This window comes from Nyctereutes procyonoides, unplaced genomic scaffold, assembly GCF_905146905.1.
Source record: "Nyctereutes procyonoides isolate TBG_1078 unplaced genomic scaffold, NYPRO_anot_genome, whole genome shotgun sequence".
NCBI lineage: Eukaryota > Metazoa > Chordata > Mammalia > Carnivora > Canidae > Nyctereutes > Nyctereutes procyonoides.
This window is the reverse complement of record NW_026575146.1, coordinates 73,005,608-73,028,109: the sequence shown is the minus strand read 5'-3', so window position 1 is coordinate 73,028,109 and position 22,502 is coordinate 73,005,608. Positions and strand designations below refer to the sequence as shown.

The window sequence follows — 22,502 nt, the reverse complement described above, 5'->3', positions numbered from 1 at the left end:
GCTGTGCTTCTAGGAGGGAAAAGCAAAGGAATTTGTGGATGTATTTATTTATTTTTAAGATTTCATTTATTTATTCATGAGAGACCCAGAGAGAGAGAGAGGCAGAGACATAGGCAGAGGGAGTAGCAGGTCCCATGCAGGGAGCCCAACGTGGGACTCAATCCTAGGACTCCAGGATCACTCCCTGAGCCAAAAGGCAGACGCTCAACCGCTAAACCACCCAGGTGTCCCTGTTTGTGGATGTTTTTAAACTGGTACAGGCTGTGGCAGGTGTCAGGGAGTTGACCAGCTTTTTCTTGGCTGCCTAATGTAGGCTCAAGTGTGGATCACTTGTGTTTTTGAATCCTGAAACTACGAGGTCATGTGCAGACTAGCAGTTGAGAGGCCAGCACATGGGGCTCTGGGTGAATTCCTGTGTTCTCAAACTTGGTGCTGCTCAGAATGTGCCCCAGGGTTGCTGCCCTTGGGAGTTCTGTCCATTGCTTACCCCCACCCCTCCGCAAGAGCCTGTAGAAATGTCGACTCTGGGCTGAGTCTATAATGTGCTGAGTCAGAACCACTTTTGAGCAAAATCCAGGAAGATTCTAATGCACACTCACATTTGCGGAGCAGTGTTGTAAAGTAAGAAGTGACAACCCAACGTGTAGGCAGTGATTAAGCTGTTGTCATTCTAGAGACCGGAGTGTTGTCAAAAATGGACTATTGGTATTCCAGAACCCTGGCTTCGGCACTGATGATGGTTGGTCAGTATGTACTGACCCAGTGTGAGATTTTAAGGGTAGACCATCAGAATTCTAGGTAGATTCTCTTCCTGGTGAAATTGAGGAAGAGCCCCCATTGTCCTATAACCTTGGATGTTGTCTGGACCAATACCAGTGTTAATGACTCTAGAGCTCTGGCTTTATAGTAACATTTAAGGATCTTCATGGGAGAGTCAATGATGGATGATAGGCTTTTAAAATTAATGGGAGTTCCGAGGGGCGAGGATGAACCATTGGTGTCCTTGAACCATGGCCTGTAGCACATTTGGATGCAGCCTCAGAGGCAGTGGCATGTTCAAAGTTCCGGTATGTCAAATTGTAGCCAAAGTTTTCACCATCAGTGTGCCTCAGATAGGAGCTCTTCTATAGCATGTGGGTGGCTTGTTCAGAAGGTGGGCGGCAGGGCAGTATCCTCCCTTTGGGGACCAGATAACCTGGTGGTGGATTTTGGAATCCAACTGCCCAAACTTGAATCTCCACTCTAGCACTAAGCAGGTGGGTTGGATACCAGCCCATATCCTCAGCTTTGTCATTTGTAAGATGGGCTTTTGTCGACATGCAGGAACACCAAATGTTTGAAGCACTTAGCACTGTCTGACTTTTAGTGCCTGTTAGCCATAACAAGATACCCCAAGAGGCTTATTGGAGGTCCAAGAGGTGGCAGAAGGAGGAGAGAGTGGCAAAGATGGATAAAGAGGACCCCAAGGGACTTTGAATCGTTGACAGGGCCCACCAGAGCCTCGAGGAAGGCAGGAACCAGAGAGAGGTGCCCATGGACCTAGGGAGATGCCAAGTAGGCCACGCCAGCCCCCTACACCGCTCTCTGATGAGCTCTGGGTAGGTGGTGATCGCAAACCATCCAAAAATGGCCTGCCAAGTTGTGTGGGTTTGTACGTGTGCCTTTTCCTGAGGGCAAGCAGTAGCTTTCATCACCTCTGCAAAGTGCATCTTTGTCCTTAAGTGGGGTGTCCCAGCCAAGAACTTGGCCCAGAGAGACAATGCAAAAAAGACAGGCCTTCTGCCAGGGCAGTGTTGCCAGGGGGACCCAGGGAGAGAGACCTTGGCTTGGGACTCCATTGACCCCTGAGAGTGCCTCACCTCTGGCTGGGGTTAGGTGGAGATGTCAGACTTTGTCTGGAAAGTGGTAGAACCCAACCTCCTCCCACTCCCTCTTCTGCAGGGGTTGGGCCCCCAGTGAGCAGAGGGAGTGAATGGGGAGCACAAAATGTTGGAGCCACGCTTATTCCCAGGGCGGAAGGTTGAACACAGGCCAAGGATTCTGTGATAATGAAACCCGGAAAGGGATATTTAGCTAATCATTGTTCTAATCTGGAATACAGAGGGACATTCATGGTTCTGGGGCAGGAGGAGAACAGTGGGGCCTCGGTCACTGATAGAGAGTGCTTAGTATATTGCAAATGCTGTTTGTCTTCTGGGTGCAGATCTGTTGCTAAAGGCCTCTCGGAAGTAGCTCTGTGATCACCCCCGTTTTACAGCTGAGAAAACAGAGGCACTTGACTGAAGTTGGCAGAACTGCTGCCAGGGCCATCACTTACCCTTGAACCAGGAAGTGGGTTCTGTGGTGGGTGAGGGGATGGATCAGTTTGGGTCCAGGGGCCCACAGATTTTGCCCAAATGTAGCAGATGTGGGAGTAGGAAGATAGATCAATTGGTGACAGTAATGGGTGCAGATCAAAATGCCAGGGCATGGGGACTGAGGCTGAACTTTTTGACCTGCTGTGTTGACTAGGTGTTGGGGTTCAGGGATGCCTGTCAGGCTTGGGAGATGGGCGAGCGGTGGTCTCCCAGTCTGGCACCAGCCTTCCAGGTTAGCAGATTGCAGAATTGGGGTTCCTGGGTTGAACATGGGGGACTCCAAGGGTTTCCAGACAAGAGAGTTAGCAACTATTTGGGGTGGTCATAGGATGTCTCCACCCTCTGCCAGGGGAGAGGTTCAGACGGAATGTGTCTACACTGGCCACGAGTTGGATTAAGGGTTTGGACTCAGATGTCAGCCCAATTGAGAATTTTCTGGAAATGGGAACTTGCCAGCCAGCTGCTTGACACCATTCCGCCCACCTGTCCCTTCTCCCTCCTGTAGCCAAAAGGTCTGTCTTCAATACATATTGGAGGTGAGAAGGGGCAGGCAGGGGCTATAGCATGGGCCTGTTTCCAAGATCCTGGAGACTTCTAGAACACCACTACCCAATAAATTGAAATAGCCATGTGTAGCTTCTGGCTATCTTAGGTGAACAGTGCAGTTATAGAACTTTCCAGCAAAGAAAAACTTTTTTTCAGGTGTTCCACCCCTATCCCAGCAAAATGCCCACTGAAACACAACAGGGCAGAATGGCCCCGTTGAAGGTGAAATGGGTCCAGACACCTGGCCTGTCTTGTCTTCTGGACCCCCCTTCACCACCTCCCTACCAAGTCAAGGGTTCGAGATCCTATGGACAGAGGTGGAGTGAGGCTTTACGTGTTTGTACCAAGTCCACCCACCACCCTGGAGCCACTTTTCCCTTCTCAAGAAGCACTTTCTGACATTGGCAGTGACGTTTATTTCCCTGGGGGTAGAGAGGGGAGTTATATACAGCAGTGACCCAGAAGCCCGGGAGCCCCTCACCCAGGGGCTTGGGTGGGGAAGGGAGGCTTCGGCAGAAGGCACACAGTGGCGATGTCCTGGAGAAGGCCAAGAATTTGGGATGGGGTTGTAGTGTATCCTGGGAAACCCAGAAGAGGAAAGAGCTCAGTGAAGGCAGCTGGTCCCGAGAGCTCATGCTAGCTGCTCTTTTTGCACCCGGGCTAGAGGAGGACACAGGGACAGCCTCCATCTTTCTTCCTGGGGGCACTGGGTGGGCTGGGCGGGAGCTCCTGCTCCTGGTACTTCCTGTGGGGAGAAGCTGGTGAGTCTGGGTCACAGGGGTCAGGGGCATGGACAACAAGGGAAGGGCGCTCTGCTCACCGGACGGCCCGCACCAGCTGCTCAAAGGCCTCGTCCACATTGAGGCGCAGTTTGGCTGAGGCCTCGAAGTAGGCCACGTGGTGGGAGGCACCAAAGGCAGAGGCTTCAGATCGGGGGACCTGGGACAGGGACAGGAAACAGGGAGGAGAGGTATCAGGTGTCTGTGCTCCATGTGGGGGGGGCGGGGGCAGCTGTGGGACGCAGAAAGACACTATGCTCTAAAGGGGGTGACAGTGTGGGGGTCACATAACAGAGTTAAAGTTCCAAGGAGATCATGGGGAACATGCTAAGGGGGCTCAGCATCATTCAGGAGTCTGGGAGGGCACCACAGACCTTTGCACTTCTGAAGTGAGAAGGTCACGCCACACTCCCACCCGCAGAGAAGTCAGGGTGCTCCCTGCAGAGGCCTGAGCAAAGGTCCCAAGGCTGGAAACCCCCCAAAGGCTTCATACGAAAGATGAGTTCTGTTGTGGCAATCACCATAGTCTCTGTGTGTAGGAAGTGCTGAGAGCAGAGAAAGGAAGGGACAAGACCTGGTGGGAGTCAAGTGCCAGGTGGAAGAGCTGGGGAGCCCTTTGTCCCATCCAGCCATGGTCTTCCAGGGAAGACCCAACCTGGAGGATTTAGTGATGTGCGTGACAACGGAAAGAGCAGGACCAGGGGAGCCAGAAGAGGATGCTGCAGTGAGGACACAGAATATGCACTGAAAGAAGCCTCTGAGGCTGAGATGGGGCCCCCTGGTGTGGCGGCAGGGGCAGGGAGTGGGGGGGGATGGGGTATCCCAGACCTGGCGCTGTGTCTCCAGATCAGCCTTGTTCCCAACCAACACGATGGGGAAATCGTCTCGGTCCTTGACTCGGAGGATCTGCGTGAAAAGCTTGCCCACCTCGTTGAAACTGCGGAGGAAGCCCGAGGCATGAGGTCTAGCCAGCCGATCGGCCCGGTCTGCCCTGCTCCACCACCCTCGCCTCCTCTCACCTCTGCCGGTCATTAATGGCAAACACCAGCAGGAAGCCGTGGCCGGCGCGCATGTACTGCTCCCGCATGGCACCGAACTCCTCCTGGCCTGCGGTGTCCAGGACTGCAGATGGGGAGAGGGGCCGCTGTGGGGATGAGGCTCCCAAAAGCCACTCCAGGGAGCCCTCAGCCCCACCACGATCCCCAGCCCTCCCCCACCTCCCCCTGGGTCCACTCCCTGCTGCCCTCACTGTCGAGCCGGGCCGGGACACCATCCACCGTGCAGATCTTCGTATAGGAGTCTTCGATGGTGGGATCGTAGTCAGACACAAAGTAGGACTGGTGGGGCAGGGAGAAGATACTGTTACTGCAGCTCCTGCAGGACCCGCAGTGCCCCAGGAGAGATGATGTAGCCCTGCTCCTGGACTCTACCTCCCCCTTCATTCTGGGTCCCTGTTCCCCTCTCTGCGGGTCTCTCTCTATCCCTTCCTCCCGCCCTACCCAGTCTCTCCTTTTTCTGAGTCTCTCCCAATCCTCAATCTTTCTGGTATAAAACACATCTCCTACATGGTGATTACATCCTGGCTGTGTGGCACTGAACAAATCACTTCCCCTCTCTGAACCTCAATTTCCTCAATTGGAAATTAAGGATAAAAATAGGACTACACTTAATCTAGCGTTTGTGAGATTCCCAGGAAATCCCTGTTAAGCATTTAATGTATGGCCTGGATATAGTAAGTGCTCAGTTATTGGGAGCTCTTATTGTCCAGAATATCTGCCTGTCTGTATCTCTCCCTCCACCTCCTCCTCTTCCCTCTTTTTTTCTCCTTCTTCTTCCTCCTCCTCCCTCTCCCCCTCCTCCTCAGGCAGCTTCTAGTGTCTCCTCCCAGGGGAAGGTCCCAGTTCCAATCCAGCAGCAGAGAAGCTGCCCCGCCCGCAGGCTGGGCCCCTCCCTTCCTGCCTGGGTCACGCCAGCCTCCAGCCAGGCCTTTGGCCAACTTTGGGTCTGCCCCTGGGTGCAAAGGGCCCAGGGCTGGGGCCTTTTTCTGTTTGGGCTGGAGCTCCCATGCAGGCACTGGCTGGGGTCTCTCGAGGGGTCTGGGGCCCAGGGGCCTCTGCAGTAGCATCTCAGAAGCAGATACCTTTCTAAGGTTTCTTTAAGGTGGGAGGGTTCCCCTTGGGAATGGGGTGGAGGTTTCCTGGGCAAAGGGTGGATTTTTGGGAGAGAAGGGGTAATCTGGTAGCGGGGGTCTGAGAGCTGCATCCTGTCTGTTAGGGGAGGGATGCTTGGTGAGGGCTTGTCCTGAAGGGAAGATACAGGGATCACGCCATGGGGGGGATTACTGGCATGTCTTCAGAACACATCTGGAGAAGTAATCAGGGTGAGAGCTGGGGAGAGCCCAAAATGCACACTTGAGAGGTCTGTCATAGAATATAGATGCATGTCTCAGATACCCTGAGATGCATTTTTAGGGTCAGAGAAAGTCCTAAGAAATGGGTCTCTCTGGGGGTGTCAAGAATCTGAGGGCTTCTTCATGGAGGTGATTTGGAGGCTAGCCAAGGTTTCTGAGAGGCGCTCAAGGAGTTAGACTGGAGGAAAACTCAACATGGAGGAGTGAGTGGTTTTCCCTGGGGGAGGGTGGAGATCTGGGTCTGGTGGGATGGGGGCTCCTCAGGACAGGACGTGTGGTCTTAAGAGTCCTCTGGAATGACCGAGGGGCTGGATCTTTCTGAAATCTCTTGGGTCTGAGGGGGTCTCCCTCAGGACCAGATGGTCCTGGATGGGCCGCAGGCAAAGTCTGGGCACAATTTCTAGATTCTCGGAGAGCTAAGTATCTAGACTGTGGTAATCTCCCAGTTAGGCTTTGGGTGGCTAAGAGAGGAAGCTGGGATCTGGGATCTGGGGGAGATGGGGCCCAGGGTAGGGGGAAGTGACACCAGAGGGGTGGGGGCCTATGAGAGCGCTTAGGATCAAAATGGGGTGACTTCTGGATTTAAGTGCTCCCAGGAGGTGCTCAGGGTCAAGTCAGCAGGGAAGCGGGGTCTTGGATACTGGTAGGAGGAGGGATGGTGGGTTTCAGGATGCCAGTATAGGAGGAAGGTCCCTAGTGTAGGGGGTGGAGGCCCTGGAGGGGAGGGGGCTCGGGGTCACCATCTGAGAGGATTTTTTTAAGATTAGAAGGTCTCATAGGAGGGTCTCAGTGATGAATCGAGAGGAAATCGGGGTCTCAGGGATCTCCCAAAGGGCTCAGTTCTGGGTCCCGGGGGCACCCCCCCGGGTGAGGGCCCACTACCTGGATGAACTGGATGGTCAGCGCGCTCTTGCCCACGCCGCCGCCGCCCACGACCACCAGCTTGTGTGTCTCGCTGGGTGGGGGGTCCCCGGGCCCCGGCCCCCCGCCCCGGGGCCGCCCCCGCCCTGTCCCGGACGCCGCCCCGCTGCTCATGTCGCCACCGCCGCCGCCGCCGCCGCTACCGCCTAGGGGGGAACCGGGCGGGGCCTAGGGGGCGGGCCACACTAATAAGGCTACTGCATAATCATGAGCTCCGGAGAGAAGGACTCGAGTCTCCGGACACTTTCGAGGCCAGGCCAGGGAAAAGGAGGAGCTATGCTAATAAGGGTAGGGGAAAGGCTTTCGTTGCGAAGGGGAATTCCGAAAGGGGCGGGAATATGCTAATGAAAGGACTCTGCTCGCCCAGAGCAGCGCCACGCGCTCTTTGCCGGCGGGCCGTCTGGGGGCGTGGCTATGCTAATAAGCGCTCTCACTCTTGCAGCAGATAGGTCGGGAAAAGTGTTCGGAGAGGTGCTATGCAAATGAGAACCCCGGAGACACCGCTTCTCAGGGCACCACCCCAGAGGCCTCGTCTTAATAGGCGGGGCTGGTCGACTCGCGCGCGGCCGTATATAGGCGCGCTCCGAGGAAGGAGATGGTCTTGAGGGAGGCGCCACCTCCGTCCTGGGATCTCAGCCAAACTTCCGACCCGGGCGTCTAGGCTGGACGCTGGAGTCTCCGCCCGCTAAGGGACCCAGGCTTCCGGTTCCCGGAGTCCCTGCCAAGCGGAAGACAGACTGGGAGGGGAGATGGGGCCCTGGAGGGGGACAGCGGGGTAACGGGACAGGGAGGGGCCGTGAGATCACTGCATTCCTAATCCCTGAGCCAGCTCGCCCAAGCCGGGGTAGCTGGGTCATGAAGGGCCCAGGGCCAGGATTTCTGAGTCTTGAAGGAAGAAGAGGCTGAGGAACCAGATTCCGGGGTCTCTCGGAGAGAATGATTACTGAAGGCCTGGACTCCTGGGTCCGGGGGAGGAAGGGATCTGGGAGACCTTACTACTAGGTTCAGTAAAGGAGGGAGCTGAGGGCCCAGACTCTTGGGTACAGGGGTTGGTGAGGCCGGGAAATCAGAATTCTGGATCCGAGGGAATTCGTGTTGGGAACCCCAACATTTGTGTCTGTGTAAAGAACGAGCTTGAGACCAGGAATGGTCTGAGGAAGGAAGGGCCCTCAGGCCCGACTCAGGGTTGTGAGGAAGTCAGGGTTGAACTCCCAAGTCCCAGGGAGGAGGAAAATGGGAGTCTGGACTCCTGCTAAGTGAGAGGAAATTGGAATTTGGACTTTTCCATCCTAAAGGAGGAGGTTGTAGGGTCGGGCTCCTTGGTTCTAAATTTAGAAGGGACTAGAAGACAGGGATTCTGGGATTCCCAGAAGGTGGGCGGCGCAACTCCCAGCCAGTCCAGCTTTTTTTCTACTGTCCACTCTTCAGAACTACAATTCCCTTGCAGCGGCCCAGCTGAGTGCTCTTACGTCACTTCCTGTTCCGCAGCTCTTTCCGCGCGCGCGCAGGACACCATGGGGCCTTGTTGCGGGCTACCACAGCCCCGCCCACTTCACCTCTCACCTCATTGCTGTCCCCGCGCGACGGTGGCGACGTGCGGACTACGCCTCCCGGCGTCCGTCGCGCGCGCCCCTGCCTAGGTGCCCCATTGACTTCTGGGAAACGGAGTCCGGAGCCTTCCCACCAGCCTTCACGGCACCGTGCTCGGTACTTGAAGTCCCGGCAAGCTCGGCGGCGTTTTAGCTCCGCCCCTCTCCTCCCTCAGCTCGCGAGCCCCCCCAGCCCGCCCCGCCCCGCGCCGGGGCCGGAGCCGCAGCCCGAGCGGCGGGGTAAGATGGCGGCGGCAGTCTGGGCCGCGGGGCTCGGGCCTATCGGGGTGGGCGGGGCGGAGTCGGGTCGCTAGTTGTCCCGGGGTCCTCCCCGCACGCCGCGGGGCCTGGAGGACTTAGCGGGGCGGCCTCGGGCCCGGGAGCGGAGACGGAGCCTGGCGCCGAGCGGGGGGCCTTCTCAAGGCCCCGGGACGCGTCTGTGGGTTCCGGGGGGCATCTGCGGGGCGTCCCCGTGAGGACTGGGGACGTCCACCGGGACTGGAGCCTGCCCTCCATCACTTAGCTGGCCTGGGTCATTTCTCTAGACACTGTTGATCGTCTTTATGGGCTGACCCGAGGTTAGGGTCTGTTGATAGGGTTCTGGGGCCATCTTGAGATCTTGAGATAATGTCCCAGGGTGAAGGAGGTCTGCAAGAGCTGAGGAGTATCTGCAGAACCATCTCTAGCGCCCGGGGTATGTCTGTTAGGGCTGGGAGTGTCTACATGGGCTGACTTGAGGATGCAGCTCACCTGCATGGGTCTGGGGCCATTTAGCGGGCCTGGAAGAACTGTTCGAGGGCTAGGAAGTCTTTTAGGGCCACCTAGAGGGGTGGGATATGCCCACCAAGGGAGGGAGGCAAATACTGAGATGTACTGAGAGGCCAAGGTGGGTCTCTAACATCTGAAGTGTGTCTAATCTAGGTGACAGGAGGCTGGCGGCAGTTAGAAGGACCTGGAACCATCTAGGTGGCTTTCAATGTGACTGCAAGAGTGCAGTCTTTATGCCTGGAGCAAATTCAAATGCCTTTTGGGGCTGGATAATTGCGTGGAGAACAAGACAAAGGAGAGTATTGGAAAATTTGCCCAGCTCTTATGTACTTGCACTTACGAATGCAGTTCAAGTGAAAAATGTTTTTAAATTCTGTATTGCCCTGGAACTATAGAGATTAGAATTAGTCCACATTAGCGTGGGGGAAGTCTGTAGGATCCTCTAGAATCACTTAGTGCAATGCTTTTCGAACTATTTTGACCTTGATCTATACAGTAAGAAGTACATTTTTTTTTATTGAGACCCAGTGCATACTGATACAGGTACTTAATACCAAAGTCCCATTAATTAGTATCCCATTTAACTACTTGTGATATACTGCGAAGAATTTTCTACTGCGTTCAATTTTTTTTTTTTTTAAATAACTATTTGTGAAGCACCATACTGCTATCAGACTGTAGTTTGGGAAACAGTGTTCTAGAGGGACATAGAATGTCTGCAGAACCTTTTCATGTTGAAAAGATCTAAGGAGCCATGGACGTGTCGGCAAAGTCTGGTGCTTGTCTAAATGGGCAAAGGAGCATCTTCATACACTGCAGAGGGCTTGGAGATCTGTGTGTCTGTACTTAGCAGATCTTGATTAGGCTTCTGTTAGGTGACAGTCACTGTAGCATGTGCTTCCCCCAGAGGTGCTGGAGAGCAGCTCCAGGGGCTGGGAACTGTCCATAGGGGTTTATAGGCAGGACATGTTAGTGGGAGTTAGGGAAGGAACCACAGGCTCACAGCTGGAAGCTTTGGCTTGGCTTGGAAATCTATGGTAGGAGTGAGACCCAGGACCTGGGTGTTTGCTTTGCAGGTAGGCAGCTGGGAGAGTGGAGGAGATAAACCTGGGCTTTTGAAAATAAATAATGCTAATTATTGTTACTTTGTATCAGGTGCCTGAGCTGCATTAACTCTGTGGCAAAAGTCGGTCCCCTTTCATTTCTCACAGTCCTTCTTGGAGGTAGATATTTCAGTTGTGCCCATTTAAACACAAGTCGGGTGGGGGGTGGTTGTGGTTTCAAAGCTCTCTGGGAATTCTGAGACTGGATATTGTTTCCAAAGTAGTAGATTTGATGGTTACAGGGAAGCCTGCAGCTGAAACAGTTATGGGTTCTGAAGCCCTAATCCAGACACCCACCAGTCTGAAGGATAATCTTTCAATTTTAGTATAATCTAAGTATTTCTGTACTATCACGAAAGCTTGAGCCATGCTTTCATACAATGGGCAGATGGGCAAGAGGTAGATGCCCTCCATGGGGTCAGGTGGACAGCATGTCTTTCTGAAAGTAGTGTTTTCAATTCAGTTCTGGTCTTGTACATCACCCTATTGTAGTTCCATCCTTTGTCTATAAATAAAATTTTTTGGTTCTGTGCTACTGAGGAGAATTGATGCTCTGGGAAGTTGTGTGATATTTGAGGTGCACCCAGCACACTAGCACACATCTCGGTTTGGGAAAGGAGGGTATACGAGACTATGGGACACAGTGTTTGAAGTCACAGCTCAACCGAAAAAAGTCTTGGCATTGGGTTGGCTCTTAAAGGATGGTGGGCAGTGAGGTCTTAAAGCTTGGTCATGGGGGAAACTGGGGGAATTTGGGAACATGGTGTTAAAATAGGAGGCTGGGAAGTCCTCCCTTCCTCAGAGAAGGCAGCAAGCTGAGATCCAGGCAAGGGAAGAGAGCCTGATCTGGTCCCTCTGATGTCTACACTGGGCCTGGGACTCACCCAAAGACTGGAGTGTGGCGGAAGAGGAGAGGGATGCCTGACAGCATGCTGATCAAAGCAATGTTGGAGGCCCTTGAGGTCTTTGTGTCCATTTCTTGCTTCACCCCCGCCCCCCGCCGGCCTCCACTCCACACTCTCACCCCTTCAAACACCAGGTGACCATGGAGGAAGAAGATGAGTCTCGAGGGAAGACAGAGGAGTCGGGTGAGGATCGGGGTGATGGTCCACCAGACAGAGACCCTACGCTTTCTCCTTCTGCCTTTATCCTGGTAAGGCTGCTAGACACCTGGGGCCAAGGGAGAGATGGGCTGCAAGTTTGGATTTCAGGGCCCAAGAGTTGGGGAGGAGGGGCTGGGGGCCTGGACTTAGGGCTCCGCTGAAGGGTTCCAGTATGTTTGTATGGGTGTCTGGAATGGCTGTCTCCCAGGAGGAGAGCTTGTGACCATTTGCACGAGTCCCCTGACTGTCCTTTCTTTCCATCCCGTTCATCCTCCACCTTTTCTCTAGCGGGCCATTCAGCAGGCTGTGGGAAGTTCCCTGCAGGGGGATCTGCCAAATGATAAAGGTATGATGGGTTCTGGTTCCTCTTAGCCTCCTGTCCCATCTCTGTGTTCTTTATCTTAACTTCATTCAGAACTGCTTTTCTGAGGTCTCCTGGGTACCACCCTTGTGCTGGCACAGGGAGCCAAAGATGGGTCAGACACCACAGCTGCCTTGGAGGGACTCCCAGTCTGGTGGAGGGGAGACCCTGTCACAGCACAAAAGTAGCCCAAGCACTATGAGAGGGCAGGAGGCCCGGTGAAGCTAGCGTGGGGGGAGGGGGGAAGATGGGGTCTGGTAAAGCTTCCTAGAGGGGGAGACAGGTGAACTGGGTCCCTAAGCATGTATTAGGGCAGCCTGGTAAAGAGGAAAGCTTGGTAGGCAGAGGCACCCAGCAGGCACCCAGCACCAGGGCATGTTGCAGGACTGAGTTGTGGTTCTCTGGGGCTGGTGGGCATGGAGTTGTGAGCAGGAGGCAAGGCAGGAGAGCTCTGTGGGGACTGGGTCACAGCAAGGCTCTGATGCCAAGCTGACTTGTCTGGGCATCATCTTGAGGGCAGCTGGGAGGATGGATGGGTGAGAGTGTTGATGCCTCAGCATGCTGTTGGGGATGTCCTTCTGGGACCCAAGCTGGGACATGGTGGATGAAGGCAGGGAGAGCAAGCAGGAGTTTGGTTCCCTTGACGAAATCTAGGGCAAACTCCTCTTTCCCCTGCCCCACAAAGTCTCTGCAGCTAGTCCCTTTTTTCCAATCCCCCATGCAAATCTCTCTCCAGATGGCTCCCGGTGTCATGGCCTTCGGTGGAGGCGCTGCCGGAGCCCACGGTCAGAGCCCCGTTCCCAGGAGTCTGGGGGGACTGACACAGCTACTGTGAGTAAGAACAGGGGGCTGGGGGCCCAGACTCTTGGGATGGGGGGATGAAGGTCACTGGGGCCTGGATCCTAGAGATGGGTATGGGGACCCAGACTCCCGGGGCTGGGGTTGATCAGCAGTGGTGTTGGAGGGTCTGAGGGCATCATCTGTGGGGGTGAGCCTGGAGTCCCGGAGGCAAGTCAGGGTGAGGGAATTGGTTGGATCCCTGCATTTTCTTGGGGTTTCTCATGTTTGGGTTCCTGAGAGTTTAGGGCCTGGGGAAATGGGATTTGTGGGTCCTCACATGAGCAGGGACAGGTTGGAGCCCCTCCTGACCTATTCTAGGTGTTGGACATGGCTGCAGACAGTTTCCTTGCGGGGCTGGTGAGTGTTCTGGATCCCCCAGATACCTGGGTTCCTAGCCACCTGGACCTGCGGCCTGGCGAGTGAGTAGTTGGGCAGCCAGAGTGGGTGAGGCCTTTGGCATGGGAGCCAGAAGCTTCCCCCAGGTTCACTCACCCCCTTTCTTCTGCCCTGCAGAAGCGAGGACATGCTGGAGCTGGTGGCCGAGGTCCGAATTGGGGACAGGGATCCGATCCCTCTGCCCGTTCCTAGCCTGCTGCCCCGTCTCAGGGCCTGGAGGACAGGCAAAACGGGTATGTGGGGCCAGGGTAGAGCTGAGCAGGTGGCCTCAGAGTTGTGCGGGAGTCGGCTGTTGTTGGTAGTAATAGTAGCTAGCCGTCATGTCACTTAGACAAAATCTTTAGGTCTTTGCCTGTTGGACCAAAATAAAGGCTGTGCATACATGCAGACTTACGTAGAGCAAACACTGATGTGATCACCAGCACATAGGAGTAGTTAGTGCGTGTGAAGCACTCGGTGTCTAGGGCTCTACGTGGCAGTGTTACTGCACTAGAAATTCATTTCCCTGAGACCTGGGGACTCTTAGCATCTCTGTCTTCCAGAGGAGTAAAGTCTGAAAATCATTTGTTGAAGGTGGCACAGCCAGTTGCTTAGCAGGGGTCCTGGGTTCTGGACCGCGAGCCCAGGTCTGTTTGAGAGAAAGCCCAGGTTTTTGACTTCTGTGAGGACAGAAGGAAAGTCTGCTCCCCAGCCCCACATGCAGTGTGAAGCTGGTGAGCAGTGTAGAGCAGTGCTGCTCAAAACCTGGGTAGGTATGAGAATCACCAGGACAGGCTAATACACAGGTCGCTGCACCTACTCCTAGGGTTTCTCCTGCAGTGGGTCTGGGCTGGGGCCTGGGAATTTGCATTTCTAACCAGCTCTTCTTTGATGCCACTGCTGCTGGACCCCAGGACCTGGTGGGAACCCAAGGTTTATACTTCCTTTTTTGTGTGTATATCCACAGTTGGGAGGGGTGAGGAGGAGAGGAAGGCTTAGTCAGCTCAGGTACAGGAATAGGGCAGCCGGGAGTCCTCTTCTGCAGCTGACAGTGGCTCACCCATGCTGTGCCAGTTTATGTTTCCCTTGCCCTTTCTTTATAGCTGTGGACTGATTTGTCTATTTGGCTCAGGGAACACTGTACCTAGGGCCACCACACTCTAGGGGGCCCACAAAAATATCTTCATTTCTTTTCAAATTAGAAGCCATAGAGGATAAGTAAACACATGGACATGGCAGCGTCCTAATAAAACTTTATTGACAAAGACAGATGGCCTGGGGGATTTGGCTCCAAGCCTTATAGTGATATAGATGTATCTGGAACCTAAGAGCTGTTTTGCAGGGTGGGGAGGGGCGGGTTGCTTGGGTTATTCTCTTATTGCAGGCAGTTTCTTCCTCCATTTGGAAATTCTTAAAGACTTACGGGAAAAAAAAAACTCATCTGTAATTTTATGTCATATAAAAATTACAGAAAGAGGAAACAGTCTTGCAGTTCCAGACTACTCCAGCCTAAGGACTGTTTTGTACCTCTGGTGGTGGTAATAATTCAGAAGCAGGATAGTAAGAGCTCATGATCTCGGAGTCCTTGTGCCGGGCACAGCACCGTTCATTCCACATAGCTGCTTATCTGGTCCCCTTGTTCTTGTGAGGTGTGAATGCTATCATCACCATCCTTTTTTGTTCGTTTTCTCTCTCTTATCTCTTTCTTTCTTTCTAAGATTTACTTACTTATTTTAAAGGGGTGGGGAAGGGCAGGGGGCTCGATCTCACAGCCCTGAGGTCATGACCTGAGCTGAAATCAAGTCAGTCGCTTAACCAGTTGAGCCACCCAGGCACCCCCTGCCCCTGCTTTATCTTATTCCACAGCCCTCAGCAGCTGGTGCACTTTCTGTGTGGCTCATTGAGATTTCTCTCCCTGCCCAATGTGAGCTCCTTGAAGGCAGGGTCTTTGTCTCTTGTGTTCACTGTTCTGTTTGTAGTACTCCAAATAGCTCTTTGCACAAGATAGGTGATTAGTAAAAATGTACTGAATGAGTGAGTGGACCTCCATTGTAGAGATGAGGAAACCAAGGCGGGCAGAGAGGTTGAGTTACTTGTCCTTGGTCACGTCACAGTTGAGGGGATGGGATTGAGAGGTGGCTCTGGGACAGCCCTCTTAAGCCCTTGCCTTCCTGACATTGTCCACCTGGCCAAGCTGATGTCTTAGCTGTCGCAGGGTCCCTATGGTATGTGGTTGAGACGGGTGTCTCTGCATCCCAGTGTGTGTGTCCAGAGGTGCAGCCCTGGTCTGTTGTCTCCATGTGTGGGATTTATGGCCCTGAGACATGTCTTCAGAAAGCAGAGGAGGGAGCACAGGAAAGCACAATTACTGGCTGATAGGAAGAGGTGAACGCTGCTTGTTCCTGTCACCTGTCAGGGGTGTCTCTGAGGCCTGAGAGAGGTAGCCCTTTGGATGGGGCTTGTCACAGAGTGAAGTACTTGAGTGAGGGCTCAGGTGTTCAGGGCTTCCCAGCTCTGCCACTTTCTGGCTCCGGGGGGAGCTTTCGCCTTCACAGCCGCACACTATTCCCTCAGAAAACAGGATAAATTTCCACAAGAGGCAGCTGGAGCAGCAGGCTGGAGCTTGGCCTCCAGGTGGCCTTAGGTTCAAATCCCAGCCACCCCCACCATGGCCAGTGTCTTCTGCGGTAACCCCAGTCAGGGGCTTCTTGGGCTGCAGGCCAGCGGCTATTTCAGGTTATGGGGGCAACAGTGACTGAGTCTGCACTCCAGCTTCTCCCGGCCGTGTGTCCTTTGGGAAGATACTGCAGCTCTCTGAACCTCTACGTCCTCCGGTCAGGACACAGTACCTACAGTGGGGGTTTTGAGGAGTATGCTGTGTTGCGAGCCCTGTACAGTGCTGGGAGCAGTACCTGCTGGTGCAACGAGGGCTGCTGGAGGGGGGCAGTGGCTGGGGGGCCGTCCTGCTTGTGGCCCCCCTCTTGCAGACCCCAGGAGGAGGGTGTGCACCTGACTGGCTCTCCGTCTCCGCTGTTCCTTTGCAGTTTCTCCACAGCCCCACTCTTCTCGACCTTCCTGTGCCCGCCACCTCCTTACCTTGGGCACTGGAGACGGAGGCCCGGCCCCACCCCCTGCCCCTTCCTCTGCCTCCTCCTCGCCCTCCCCTTCCCCATCTTCTTCCTCCCCTTCCCCTCCCCCACCTCCACCACCCCCAGCACCCCCGGCCCCACCTGCCCCCCGATTCGACATCTATGACCCCTTCCACCCCACCGATGAGGCCTACTCCCCACCACCTGCTCCAGAGCAAAAGTACGACCCCTTCGAGCCCACTGGCTCCAACCCCAGCTCATCAGCGGGGACCCCCTCACCTGAGGAGGAAGAAGAGGAGGAGGAAGAGGAGGAGGAGGAGGAAGAAGAGGAAGAAGAGGAGGAGGAAGGTTTGTCTCAGAGCATCAGCCGCATCTCGGAGACTCTGGCGGGCATCTACGATGACAACAGCCTGAGCCAGGACTTCCCAGGTGACGAGAGCCCCCGCCCGGACCCCCAGCCCCCACAGTCAGCTCCAGCCCCTGGAACACCACCGCAGGTGGACTCCACCCGGGTTGACGGAGCCACCCGCCGGCGTGTCTTCGTGGTGGGGACCGAGGCCGAAGCCTGCCGGGAAGGCAAGGTATCGGTGGAGGTGGTGACAGCTGGTGGAGCCGCCATCCCGCCAACCCTGCCGCCACCAGGCGACTCAGAGATCGAGGAGGGCGAGATCGTCCAGCCCGAGGAGGAGCCCAGGGTGGCGGTCTCCCTCTTTCGGGCCAGTGGCCGGGCAGCTCGACCCCCTCCTGCAGCCTCGGCGCCCCCCGCGGCCCAGCCCCCGCCCCCGCCACCTGCCCCCCGGGCCCCTGAGGGGGACGACTTCTTGTCTCTGCACGCTGAGTCGGATGGTGAGGGTGCCCTGCAGGTGGACCTAGGGGAACCGGCCCCTGCCCCCCCGGCCGCCGACACGCGCTGGGGCGGCCTGGACCTGCGCCGCAAAATCCTGACCCAGCGGAGGGAGCGCTACCGCCAGCGCTCACCCTCCCCGGCTGCCGCCTCCACCGCTGCCGCCACCACCGCCGCCACCGCCCCCGCGGGTCCCCCCACCCGCAAGAAGTCGAGGCGGGAGCGCAAGCGGAGTGGTGGCGAGGCCAAGGAGGCCGCCTCATCGTCTTCGGGTGCACCGCCCGCCCCGCCGGCCCCGGCCTCCCCCTGGGACTCCAAGAAGCACCGCTCCCGGGACCGCAAGCCGGGCTCGCATGCCTCGTCGTCCGCCCGCCGCCGTTCGCGGTCCCGCTCAGCCCGCCGCCGCTCGCGCAGCACTGACCGCCGCCGCGGGGGCAGCCGCCGGTCTCGGTCCCGGGAGAAGCGGCGGCGGCGGCGGCGCTCAGCCTCCCCACCCCCTGCCACCTCCTCATCGTCGTCCTCGAGGCGCGAGCGGCACCGTGGCAAGCACCGAGATGGCGGCGGTGGCGGCGGCAAGAAGAAAAAGAAGCGGTCACGGTCCCGGGGTGAGAAGCGGTCTGGGGACAGTGAGAAGGGCCCAGCGCCCACCCAGCCTCCTTCTGGCTCTGGCTCCGGCTCCCTGGGCGCAGAGCGCGACAGCCGCCGCCGGGGGGCCGTGCCACCTTCCATCCAGGACCTCACGGACCACGATCTCTTCGCTATCAAGCGGACCATCACCGTGGGCCGGCCTGACAAGTCCGACCCCAGAGGCCCCTCACCGGCCCCAGCCTCGTCGCCCAAGCGCGAGGTCCTATACGACTCAGAGGGCATGAGCACCGAGGAGCGGGGTGGCAAGAGCAGTGAGAAGGACCGGCGCCGCTCTGGGGCTGCCTCCTCCTCCTCTTCCTCCCGGGAGAAGGGATCTCGGCGGAAGGCGCTGGATGGGGGGGATCGGGACCGAGACAGGGACAGAGATAGGGACAGGGACAGGTCATCCAAGAAGGCTCGGCCTCCCAAGGAGTCGGCGCCCTCCTCGGGGCCCCCACCAAAGCCACCGGTCAGCAGCGGCTCAGGCTCTTCGTCGTCCTCATGCTCCTCTTCCTCCCGGAAGGTGAAGCTGCAATCCAAGGTGGCAGTGCTGATCCGAGAAGGTGTCAGTAGCACCACGCCCGCCAAGGAGGCCGCGTCTGCTGGCCTGGGCTCCATTGGAGTCAAGTTCAGCCGAGACCGGGAGAGCCGTTCCCCCTTCCTCAAGCCTGACGAGCGGGCCCCTGCCGAGGTGGCCAAAGCAGCTCCGGGAAGCACCAAGCCCAAAAAGACCAAGGTCAAGGCCAAGGCTGGGGCCAAGAAAGCCAAGGGGACCAAGGGAAAGACCAAGCCGTCCAAGACAAGGAAAAAGATCCGCAGTGGGGGCAGCGGCGGGAGCAGTGGGGGCCCAGTGACACTAAAGAAGTCCAAGGCTGATAGTTGCAGCCAGGCAGCGGGGGCCAAGGGGGTGGAGGAGACTTCCTGGTCCGGGGAGGAGCGGGCGGCCAAAGCCCCCAGCACCCCACCCCCAAAGGCAGCCCCTCCACCCCCTGCACTCACACCGGACTCACAGACGGTGGACAGCAGCTGCAAGACACCCGAGGTCTCCTTCCTTCCCGAAGAGGCCACCGAGGAGGCTGGGGTCCGAGGTGGGGCAGAGGAGGAGGAGGAGGAAGAGGAGGAGGAAGAGGAGGAGGAGGAGGAGGAGGAGCAGCAGCCTGCCACCACCACAGCCACCAGCACAGCTGCAGCGGCCCCAAGCACTGCCCCTAGCGCGGGGTCCACAGCCGGCGACTCAGGGGCAGAAGATGGACCGGCCACCCGTGTCTCCCAGCTGCCCACGCTGCCCCCACCCATGCCCTGGAACCTGCCTGCTGGTGTGGACTGCACCACCAGCGGTGTCCTGGCCTGTGAGTGTGCCCAGGGATGGGGTGGGGTGGGGCAGGCAGAAAGGATCGAGGGTGAGGTTGTGTGGGGACGGACTGGGAGGCAGTGGGGATGCCTCAGAAGGGGTAGGTGCAAGTACATAGTGACCCCCAGATTGTGAGGGACTTGGGTGGGTGAGGGTTGATTGGGGTCTGTCCAGAAGGCTCCTAGATGTCAGTGTGCTGGAAGGGAGCAGGCAAATGAGTGTGGGGGTGGCTAGCCCAGTACAACCTGGAGGGGCAGGCCTTGTCCTGGGGGCCACCTAGAGGCAGTTGAGGCTAGGTGTAGCAGAAGGACCAGAAAGAGCAGGGCAAGCAAGGAGCAGTGTCCCTTGGGGGAATAGCAACAGGCCACAGGGGGCTTGAGTCAGAATCTCACCTTTACCACTACCTTACTCCCGAGTGACATGGCCGTGTTTCCCCCTAACCACACACATATCTAAAGTCCTGAGAACACGTGGGGGTGCAGAGTGGTTTCCTGGGTGGCCGGAGCCCCCTTTTCCCAGCTCTGAGCTCGGGACCTATAGCTTTTCCAGCATCTTCCAGGGTGGGAGATGGCAACAGGGGGCCAGGCACCCTTCACCGGCTCCTCTTGTGTTAACTCTTGATCTCCTTGTCCTCAACACTTTGCTCCTTGCAGTGACTGCACTTCTCTTCAAGATGGAAGAAGCCAATCTGGCAAGCCGAGCAAAAGCGCAGGAGCTGATCCAGGCCACCAACCAGGTGGGCTCCCTAGGGGAAGAGTCCTCATGGTCCCTTCCCTCATCCCCTGACTCCGGTTAAGCCAGGAGAAGAACTGCAAATCCCAACAGGCCTTGGGACAAGGAAGGGATTGGCCAGAAGAAGAGCCTCTGCCCCTGGGACTGTCGGGAAATCAGGGTGGGAATAATGGGGGTGCATATTCCCTCTTCCCTGCCCCTCCCTTTGTTCATCATCTCCAACTTCTTCCCACAGATCCTCAGTCACCGAAAACCACCCTCTAGTCTGGGGGTGACACCGGCTCCTGTGCCCACCTCTCTGGGTTTGCCCCCTGGCCCCTCTAGCTACCTGCTCCCTGGCAGCCTCCCCTTGGGAGGCTGTGGCTCAACCCCTCCCACCCCCACTGGGCTGGCTGCAGCATCTGACAAGCGAGAAGGCAGCAGCAGCTCCGAGGGACGCGGGGACACAGACAAGGTGAGCTGGGCTTGGGGGAAGTGGGTGGACAGTGGCAGCTTTACAGAGAACAGGAACAGATGCTGAGATGCAGGGACCCGAGGAGAGTAGGAGACTGCTGCCAGCAAGCGGGAACGTAGAGAAAACCACAGTCATTAAACTGTAAGGAACTAAACTTTCACTCCCAAGGGTTGAGTGGGAGATGGGCACTGGGCAGATATATATATATATGTATGTATATATATATATATATATATATATATATATATATATTTTTTTTTTTTTTTTTTTTTTAAATTACCTGCCCACAGAGAGGGGGGCAGAAATAAGATGTAAACACACCCACGTGCTGACAGACGTCCCTACGACTGTGGACTTACTGACTTTTTGTGCAAGAGGGAGGGTGGTTTACAAAAGGATGGATCAAGCGTCTATTCCAGGGCAGGAGGCAGAGTGGTTGCCGGGCAGATTCAAACAGGTTTTCGTTCAGCTACGTCTGGCTCCTGCTCCTGGGCCTCCTTTTGGTCAGGCTTCGGTGCCTTTTGTCATGGTCCAAACAGCCCAGGAGGTGGTGTGCTGCCCCACTCTGTCTTCGCTTTGTGTAAATTTTTTTTTTTAAGATTTTATTTATTTATTCATGAGAGACACAGATTGAGGCAAGAGACATAGGCAGAGAGAGAAGCAGGCTTCACGCAGGGAGGCTGATGCAGGACTCGGTCCGGGGACCCTAGGATCACGCCTTGGGCAGAAGACAGGCGCTGAGTGATCCAGACATCCTGCTTCATGTAAATTTTGTACGGGCAGTGGACATGAGTATCCTGGTTCCGGCCACCAGGGACCACCCAGGGTCCAGCCTGGTGGATGCTCAAGTGACACTCAGAGGCCCTGCCCAGCCTGTAGTCTAGGGTGACTGCAGCAGGAGGAGCACAGGGCAGACCCTAAGCCGTACTTCTGCCTCCGGGAGTAGCTGGATGGTTGGGGAGGCTGAGCTGGCAGGCAGGGGACAGGCAGGCCAGGGGTTCCTGCGGGAGCTCATCTGGCCTCTGCCATCCATTCTTCCCACTCCATCACCACTTCGACCAGTACCTGAAGAAGCTGCACACACAGGAGCGGGCAGTAGAGGAGGTGAAGCTGGCCATCAAGCCGTATTATCAGAAGAAGGACATCACCAAGGAGGAGTACAAGGACATCCTGAGGAAGGCTGTCCACAAGGTGGGGCCCAGAGGGGAACAGATCACAGAGGTGGGGAGAGGATGAGAAGGAGAGACGGACGTGCGTGGACAGATGTACACAGACGGGGAGCCGGGAATGGTGGGTCCGCCTGGAAGGTGAGGAGGGTGACAAGAGGGCCTATTCGGCTGGCCTCGGGGGTACAGGCAGGGGCGTTGGCCTGAACTTGGGGGGGTGGCTCCCATTGTGCCAAGCAATGCTCAGCAGTCCCGGTGGAGGGGACCCTGGGGGATGGGCAGTGACCGCAGCTGCCCCTCACTCCCTAGATCTGCCACAGCAAAAGCGGGGAGATCAACCCAGTGAAGGTGAGCAACTTGGTGCGGGCCTACGTCCAACGCTACCGCTACTTTCGCAAGCACGGCCGCAAGCCAGGGGATCCCCCAGGGCCCCCACGGCCACCCAAGGAGCCTGGGCCCCCTGACAAGGGTGGCCCCGGCCTGCCCTTGCCCCCCCTCTGAGACCCTCAGCCATCCCTTCCCTCCTTCACCTCTTTGGAATTCTGGACGTATTTATGGCTCCACCTCCCCACTTCCTTCCCCCCATCAGTGGGATGATGGAGGGAGGGTTGCTGCAGGGAAGAGGAGAGCCCCCTGCCCTGCCCAGCCCTGTGCCCCTTGCCCCCAGGCCTGTCCCCATTGCCCCGCCCTTCTGTTTGTGCCCCTCCCCCAATTTCATTAAAGATTTCATGAAATGTTAGCCCCAAGCCCCCTGATTTTTGCCCTTTCTTTTCAGAGTGGTTTGGGAAAGGGTTGGGAAGAGGTACGCAGGAAGTCTGGCCCAGTCTGAGGGTGGTTATAGCAGGCTGTGACGGGGGCGGGGGGCAAGTGTACTAGCCTTGCTGGGCTTCGGTCTCCTGATCGTTGTAGCAGGTGTTGGAGGGATGAAGACACAAGCAAGTGAGGCACTTAGAACCATACCTGGTACGTGGTAAGCCGTTGCTATTGACAGGAAGTGGTGGGTGGGAGGTTGGGGGTCCCAGGTCCCCCCTGCTCTGTGTCTTCCAAGCTCAGGGCAACTGAGTGCTACTTGTCTAGGCCTGGACTT

The 22,502-nt window shown here is 56.6% G+C and overlaps 2 protein-coding genes across 3 annotated transcripts; one reads left to right on the top strand and one right to left on the bottom strand.

The window, feature by feature from the left end:
• Positions 1-3,295: 3,295 nt before the first annotated feature.
• RRAS (RAS related) lies at positions 3,296-7,152 on the bottom strand. Its single transcript, XM_055310487.1, has 6 exons — positions 6,975-7,152; positions 4,932-5,019; positions 4,702-4,804; positions 4,511-4,619; positions 3,724-3,842; positions 3,296-3,648 (listed from the first exon to the last, which is right to left on the bottom strand). Exons 1-6 carry the CDS (start codon positions 7,125-7,127, stop codon positions 3,564-3,566), a joined length of 657 nt encoding a protein of 218 aa, XP_055166462.1. The 5' UTR covers positions 7,128-7,152; the 3' UTR covers positions 3,296-3,563.
• Positions 7,153-8,750: 1,598 nt separating this feature from the next.
• On the top strand, positions 8,751-22,154 carry SCAF1 (SR-related CTD associated factor 1). 2 transcript variants are annotated; one of them, XM_055310486.1, is made up of 11 exons: positions 8,751-8,842; positions 11,513-11,626; positions 11,865-11,922; positions 12,674-12,768; positions 13,096-13,196; positions 13,291-13,406; positions 16,197-19,061; positions 19,717-19,799; positions 20,031-20,249; positions 21,312-21,440; positions 21,725-22,154. In XM_055310486.1, exons 2-11 carry the CDS (start codon positions 11,519-11,521, stop codon positions 21,914-21,916), a joined length of 3,966 nt encoding a protein of 1,321 aa, XP_055166461.1. In that variant the 5' UTR covers positions 8,751-8,842; positions 11,513-11,518; the 3' UTR covers positions 21,917-22,154. The 2 variants fall into 2 exon arrangements, with proteins under 2 accessions (XP_055166461.1, XP_055166460.1); XM_055310485.1 differs by lacking the exon at positions 8,751-8,842 and adding an exon at positions 8,889-9,296.
• Positions 22,155-22,502: the final 348 nt, after the last annotated feature.